The 7,346-nt window shown below is 57.1% G+C and overlaps 1 protein-coding gene across 1 annotated transcript; it reads right to left on the bottom strand.

The window, feature by feature from the left end:
• Nucleotides 1–2,799: 2,799 nt before the first annotated feature.
• Nucleotides 2,800–5,480, bottom strand: Klf2 (Kruppel like factor 2). Its single transcript, XM_036166504.1, has 3 exons — nucleotides 5,352–5,480; nucleotides 4,126–4,936; nucleotides 2,800–3,654 (listed from the first exon to the last, which is right to left on the bottom strand). The coding sequence occupies exons 1-3, from the start codon at nucleotides 5,421–5,423 to the stop codon at nucleotides 3,479–3,481; spliced, it is 1,059 nt and encodes a 352-aa protein (XP_036022397.1). The 5' UTR covers nucleotides 5,424–5,480; the 3' UTR covers nucleotides 2,800–3,478.
• Between the last annotated feature and the right edge of the window lie 1,866 nt (nucleotides 5,481–7,346).

Genomic DNA, 7,346 nt, shown 5'->3' with positions numbered 1-7,346 from the left:
TCCGCTCCTAGCCCTCAGCATCCCATATGACCCCTAAGAGATAGGAGATGCCACCTTCTGGTAGTTGACCAGGGTGGAGGGACTGGGTGAGGAACTGGGTGGGGGACCAGGGCTCTGTTCAATATTCAGATCCTAGAGATGACCTGGAGCCCCCTGTCAATCAAGCTGAGATGGAGACATACTGGCATAGATAGGCACAGAGGACCAGAGCCTCACACTACCTGTGTCTTGGTGAGCCAGCTCTGAGCTGTACACTAACACTCACAGCTTTGTGAAAGCAATTTAACCATGAACCAGGCACCTCCACACACAAGAAAGTTTTGGTAGGGTGGGTTTTAGAATGTGAGGTTTTTTTTATAGCTAACATTTTATGTTTATTACATTTTAATATATGTATATACATATATATTTTGTGGGGATGTGGGGGGTGGTACAGGTGTCATGGTGCAGGCGTGGAAGCCAGAGGACAACTGTAGTTTGCTCTTCCGAGCATGAGCATGTGGGTTCCAGGGATGGCACACAGGTGGTCTGCCTTGGAAGCAATGGTCTTTATTACCTTTATCCACTGAGCCATCTTGCCAACCCGTGCCATTTCACATTTTCTACAAGGCATGGATGGCCTGCCTGGTGTGCATGCCTTTAGTCCCAGCACTCTGGAAGCACTTGCAGGCATGTCTCTGAGTTCCAGGCCAGTCAGGGCTACACAGGGGGAGCTTGTCTCAAACAAAACAAAACAGAAAACAGATATGAACAAAGCTGTGGGCAGCTTTTCTGGAGGGAGGAAAATGGTCCGATGCCCCCTTTTCTTTCCAGAATTCCCAAAAATGGTGACAGAGGTTTTCCTCACACCCCGGGTCATATTGCTCCCAAACTGGGCCACCTCGTTTTTTAGCATCCAGAGCAGGGTGTTCAGCCTCAGCATGACTCATAGTTGAGGCCCGAGGGCACCTCTGCAGTAGGCAGGGGCTGCCCGGTGTAGATGCCAGCCAGCTGGAGCCTTATGGGTGACAATCAAAACTGGGTCCACACTGGATCCCCCTCCAAGTCCAGAGCCAGCCATCCCGAATACACATGGCCACAAGTTGACATTTTTCTGAGAGGGGCAGAAGAACAGAGGCAGCATGCTTCTGGGTTAGCCCATGGGGCACACTACTGCTCAAACCCATTGCTGGAGGAGCCCGCGACCCATCAGCAGCGGCGCGTAGGAGTCCCGCAGCACCTGTGGCTTCTCAGCTGGCCTGTTCCAGCTTCAGAGCCCTCCAGAGGACAGCTGGAGGTGTTCCAGAAGTAAGAAAAATGGTTCTACCCAGGGCTGGGAACAGAGCAATGTAGTACTATAAACTTGAGGCCAGCCTGGGCTACAGGAGACCAAAAAAAAAAAAAAAAAAAAAGGTTCAAGGCTGTAACTTCAGGGAAGACTTCAGGGTCGTACACACAGCTATTTACATCTGAAGGGCTCAGGGTTTGGCTCAGAGGCAGAACACTTTCTTCACCAGCAAAGCAAAGCAAAGCAACAAAAACCAGATGATTGGGGTGGGTGTGGGGGTGATGACAAGTGCCTTCAACCACAGCATTTGGGAGATGAGGCAGGGGGATCTCTGTGAGTTCAAGGCCAGCCTGGTCTACAAATCAAGTTCCATCCAGGGTTACACCGTGAAACCCTATCTTGGAAAACAAAACACAAAAACGGAAGATTAAATCATGGTTGCCTGGTAGTGTAGTTCTAGGGCCCTGATCCTGGCATTCAAATCGCCACAAGAGGTAGAAACAAAGAACACCAACCCTCTTGGGGAGAGCTTTCCTCCTCCAGAGCAAGCTCTGAGCTAGCAGGGCAAGTGGCGGGGCTGAGGGGCCGCTGTAGGGTTCGGGAGTTTTGCAGAAGTGGTTCACAAAGGGCACAGAGGGCTCAGCCGCCCTCCCTCCACGACGGAAGTAAGCCAGAGTATTTACTCTCGAAATATGAATCACATTATCATCCTCATTTCTGCTTTTCACAGATTACCAAAGAGTTGTCAGCTGTTTCCAGAGCCAGTGTGGCCCCAGGGAGGGGGAGGATGGAGGAAATCCCTGCCTCTGTCGCAACGAGGGTGAGAGTGTGTTAAAACTGGGCTCTGCCTAAGGGCTATTTTCACTTTCTGGAAGTAACTTGGGCAATTGTCAGTAGCCATGGTTACTGGGGCCCTGAGCGGAGGGAGTCTTCCAGGCCCAGGCACCTGCTAATGAGAGGGTGAGGTTGGCTGCCTACAGGCATTGCAAGAACTCAGTCTCCCAACACAACACAGGTGGGCGACGGCAAAACCGCGGCCGTGCCAGGGGCATGAAGCACACGTCATCCCAGCCTGTCCAAAATAACAAAAATCAAAGCCAGGTGTCACATGTCACCATGCTCACATGCCGTTAGTTCAAAACCCTTCTCAGCTGTGAGACCTTGGGTGAGCCAGCTCAGCTGGGTAGGGCCCGCTTGCAGCTAAACCCGAAGACCTCAGTTGAATCCCACGGACCTACAGAGAACAACTCGAAGCTGTCTGCTGGTCTCCACATTGCCCGGCAAACCTCCAAAACACAGAAAGAAATGTAGCAAAACACCTATAGAAAGATCAATCCCAACACTTGGGAGGCGGAGGCAGGGGAATCGGAGTTTGTGGTTAGCCTGGTCTACATAAAGAGCCTGCTTCCAAAAATAAGAATTTAAAAAAAGCAGCGAAACACCAGCATACTCCTTAAGTTTGGCTAAAACCCCAGAAGTTACCAGGAAAGGTCTTTAATTTCCCTTCTCTCCCCTCCCCCAGTTTAGAGATGGCCACATCAGTGGGACCAACACTTTTCTCAGCTCCGGGGAACAGAGGGGGCAAATTATGGCTCAAAGTATGGCCTTAAATAACGCACGCTCAATCCTAAAACGCCTTGTTTACATTTATAGAGAACCCACAGGCCCTGGCAGCTGGGGGCTGCAGCTGGCAATCTTGGCCACAGGCGCGCTCTCCCTCAGGGCCTCCCCCCTCACACCACTGCGGCGATTCTTCAAAGATCCAAAACTTTTTAATAAAAAAACAAAACAAAAAAACACCAAGTCTTACAAAAAACGAAGCAGGCGGCAAAGATGCCATCGTCTTCCTTATAGTAATACAATCTGCCAGTCACTTATGTACAATATCATAAAAAAACGACGCAGGTGACAGTACACTCAAAGGCCATTCATTTCTCACAAGGCATCTAGCCTCGATCCTCTAGTGGGGACCCGAGGGAAATAAGTCAATTATTGCACCATTTTGAAAACATTCTTCACAGGCTCCTGTCTTCTTCCCCGGGGCCTTCAGTCACGGTGGGGGCCAGAACCGGTGGCAGAGTCATTGTCCTGTAACCACACTGTCCGGCCCCGTCCTCAGGGTCCAATAAATAGCAGTCAGTTTGCAAAGGGACCGTGCCCGGCGCGTGGGACCCGCCACGGCCGCGCATGGGGTAGCCGGGTCTACCCAGGCTACATATGTCGCTTCATGTGCAGGGCCAGGTGGTCGGACCTGGAGAAGGCACGGTCGCACAGATGGCACTGGAAAGGCCTGTGACCTGTGTGTTTGCGGTAGTGGCGGGTAAGCTCGTCTGAGCGCGCGAACTTCCAGCCGCAGCCATCCCAATTGCAATGGTAAGGTTTCTCACCTGCGGGGGAACGGGAGGACAGTCAGCCTTCGTTTCCCCTCCCCGAAAGCCTAGTTCCGGCACCCAGCACCCAATGGCACCTGCCCCCTCCCCCCTCCAGTCTCTTCTCCACTCTCATCCATTCTAGACAGAGAACCTTCTGCTCCCGAGGCTGTCTCCCCAGCAGGCTCAGGCGCGCCTCTCCCGCTAGCCCTGGATTCCTGACCCTCCTGCTCATCGCCACTGGGCCAGGCGTTATGGGCAGGGCTGGGGATAGAGGTCGTGTTCACCGTAGACCCTAAACCTGCACTGATCCCCAAGTCTGGAGACCTGAGTTCCCCTAGCCAACCTGTTCATCTGCCACGCCCCCTTGCCAGGACCAGAGGCTGTGGGGGACACATTTCCCTTCCGAAGGGCGGACAGGAGTCTCCCTGAACTCACGGCATCCCCCTGCCGCAGCTCCCCCCGCCCCGAGCGAGGCCAGGAGCCCACCTGTGTGCGTGCGCAGGTGCGCCTTGAGGTGCGAGCTCTTGGTGTAGGTCTTGCCGCAGTTGGCGTAGCTGCAAGTATGAGTGGCCGCGCGCTTGCGGGGCCAGGAGCGGCGGCCGCGCTTGGGCTTGGCCTCCAGCAGCTCCAGCGGGGACGAGGGCGGCGTGAGGAGGCCGCGGGTGGCGGGGGGAGGTAGGCCCAGGGCCGCCGCTGCGGCGGCCGCATCGTCGAAGAGACCAAAGGCGCCGGGAGCGGGCGGCCCGTAGTGCAGCGCAGGACCGGGGCCGCCGAAGCCGGGGCCGAAGGGTGGTGGGAACGGGTTGCGGGGACCCGGAGCTGGAAGGCGCGCGGGGCCGTCGGGGCTGAGCGGAGGCGTGTCCGGGGGTGGCGGGGGGCGGCCGGCGGGGCCCCGCATGCATGCACCTGCCGCTCCCGGGGCGCCCTCGAGCTTCAGCCCGCGCGGCCCGCGGGGCAGGCCGGGCGCGCAGCCGTAGCCGCCGCCGTCCACCTCTGGGGGCTCTGCCTTCACCAGCCTCCCCGGGGGCGCGAGGAGGAAGCGGCCGTGCAGAGCGGGCCCCGGGGGCACGTCCAGCTCCGGGCGCAGCAGCTCGGGTCCCAGGCTCGCCGCGGGGGTGCCGTAGGGCGGCGGGGCGCTGGGCTCCGGGTAGTAGAACGCAGGCGGCGGGGGTTGCGGCGGCGGCTCGGGAGGGTTTTCGGTACCCAGACCGTCCAGCCCCATGGACAGAATGAAATCCAGCACGCTGTTGAGGTCCTCATCGGTGCCGCCCGCCTCGGGTTCGTTGCGCGGCCAGCGCTGCGGGAAACGGGGTGCGGGACGTGAGCATGGGGTCACCTTCTGCTCCCCAGCACCCCAAGGTCTAACAACAACTCCCAGGCGCCCGCGCTCTGCGCCCGGTGTTCCCTATCCCTATCCCTTATAGGTGCGCGCGTCCTCAGCCCCTGCGCCCGCGATCCGCACCCACAGGTCGCCATCCTCGCGTGGCGTCCTCAGTCTCTGTGCCCACCTCTCTATCCCGCCCCCGCCCCCCGCCTGAGGTCTAACTCTTCACCGCCAGCAGTCTAACTCTCCGCAGCCCAAGGTCTCCCACCGCCGCCCGCGGTCTGCACCCTGGTGCTAGCTTGCAATCCCCAGTGTTCGACCCTGCGCCCACATCCTGTGGCCTGGTCCCCGCTGCCCCGCTACCCACGGTCCCCCCCACAGCCCTCACCTCCTGGAGGCCGCGCTCGCAAGGGCTGGCGAAGGTGGCGAAGGACGGCAGGATGGGCTCGCTGAGCGCCATGGCAGGGATTGTGTGTGCCGCGGCCCGTTCCGCCCAGGCCTTATAGGCGCGGCCGGCACGGGGGGGCGGGCCAGGAGGCGGCGGCGGAAACGCGTCCCGGATGGGGACGAGCTCCGAACTCAGCCTAAATTTAGCCGCGGTATATAAGCCTGGCGGCGGCGGCCGCGGCGGCCACTGCTGGAGCCTGGGCTGCGAGCCCCAGGCCCCGCCCCCTGTGGCCGGGGCCCGCCCCGTCCGTCCCCATGACGACGGCGTCAACAAGCCAGGCACAACAGCCAGACTAGCATGCGGGGGTGGCACCTGGGACTCCGCGGGGAACACGGCGTGAGGCTTCCCCGGTGTCTCCCCAGCCTCAGGCTCCGGGAAACCTGGACCGATGTATGTGGAGTCTGCGATCACTGTGTTCACCAAAGGGACGATCTGTGAAATCTTTGTGTGAGCCTGACATGTGTGCTGCTCTGGAAGCTGAGGCAGCAGAATGAAGAGTTTGGGGCCTGTTTGGGCTCCGGGAGAGTTGAAGGCCAGCTCGGAGCCGCGTAGACCCTCTGTCTCTGTCTCCCCTTCAGAGACAGACACACACACGTAAACAGAGAGACACAAAGAAAAGCATGGCATGGTGGTATGCGCCTATCCTTTGAACACTTGGGAGCATGAAAGCATTAGGTTCAAGCCAGCCCTGGCTACAAGAGACCCTATCTCAAAAAAAAAAAAAAAGAAACAAAAACGAGCAGGCAAGATGGCTCAGTGTTTGATTCCAAGCCTGACACCAGGAGTTCAATCCACAGAAAGACAGAATCCATTCCTATACATTCCTATATGTTGCCTCTGGCCTCCACAGTGTACTGTGGCACACATGCCTACACACACACACACACACACACACACACACAAATATAGAAAAAAGTTGCAATATAAAAGTTAAAAGTTATACTAAATAGGTGGGCGGTGGTGGCGCACGCTTGTAATCCCAGCACTCGGGAGGCAGAGGCAGGCGGATCTCTGTGAGTTTGAAGCCAGCCTGGTTTACAGAATGAGTTCCAGGACATCCAAGGCTACATAGAGAAACCCTGTCTCGAAAAACCAAAAGTTAAATAAATAAATACAAAGTGTTGGATCTCTGGGACCTTTTCACCTCCCACATACTCCTCAGATAAACCCTTCAAGTGCAGGGAAACTGAGGCCGGGATGCCGGGAAGCGCTGTCTGGCAGACGTGAAGGGCAAAGGGTACTTTCAGTGGGGGATGGGCACGTCAAATAAATATACATAATACCCACAGGGCCAAAGAGAAACAAGGAAATAGTGGGGAAGGAGGAAGTGTGTGGTGGGGCCGGGGGGAGGGGAGATGGTGCAATTTTGACCTTCACCCAGGAGCCATTGTTGAGGCAAGATCTGGAAAAGGCAAGGGGGAGCCAGTCATCCGGGTAATAGAGGGAGAGCATTATTTCCAGCCACACCTGAAGCCAGGTGGCAAGGGATGCAGTCAGCACGGGTACCAAAGGTCCCGGGCGTCCCTTGCAGCAGGGTTAGGTGGCTGCGGTTTCCATAGTGACCCAGCCTCTGCCCCTTGCCCACTACTGTGTGACTGTCAGTAGAGGCCTTGCCTCTCTCAGATTTTACCCAGTCTGTGCAACACAGACACACCAGCCCCGAGCGCTACTTTCCGTAAAACGGCAGTGTCTACACCAAACCCCACTGTTCCGTTAGACTCTCTATGGAGGACATGGGCTGTGTTAATTAAGGAACATCCAACAAATCCTCTGGGACGGAGGGCCCACCTCAGCCTCCCACCACAGAGGGGAGAACACCACGTGTTTCTCACACGGAGCAACAGTAGGCCAGATTGTGCTGAGGGACTTGGGTCGGGAGCTGGGGGTGGGAGCGTGTCTCGGTTTCCCTTCACCATTAGAAGCAAAAGATGAGAT

This window comes from Onychomys torridus, chromosome 17 (assembly GCF_903995425.1).
Source record: "Onychomys torridus chromosome 17, mOncTor1.1, whole genome shotgun sequence".
Taxonomy (NCBI): Eukaryota; Metazoa; Chordata; class Mammalia; order Rodentia; family Cricetidae; genus Onychomys; species Onychomys torridus.
The sequence above is the reverse complement of the archived record's forward strand: the minus strand, read 5'-3'. Positions and strand labels throughout refer to the sequence as shown.

Coding starts and splice junctions, on each gene's coding strand:
- Klf2 (XM_036166504.1), bottom strand. CDS start 5,423: ATGGCGCTCAGCGAGCCCATCCTGCCGTCCTTCGCCACCTTCGCCAGC. Junction 4,937..5,351: donor GCGAGCGCGGCCTCCAGGAG/GTGAGGGCTGTG, acceptor CGTTTCCCGCAG/CGCTGGCCGCGCAACGAACC. Junction 3,655..4,125: donor GCACCTGCGCACGCACACAG/GTGGGCTCCTGG, acceptor GTTCCCCCGCAG/GTGAGAAACCTTACCATTGC.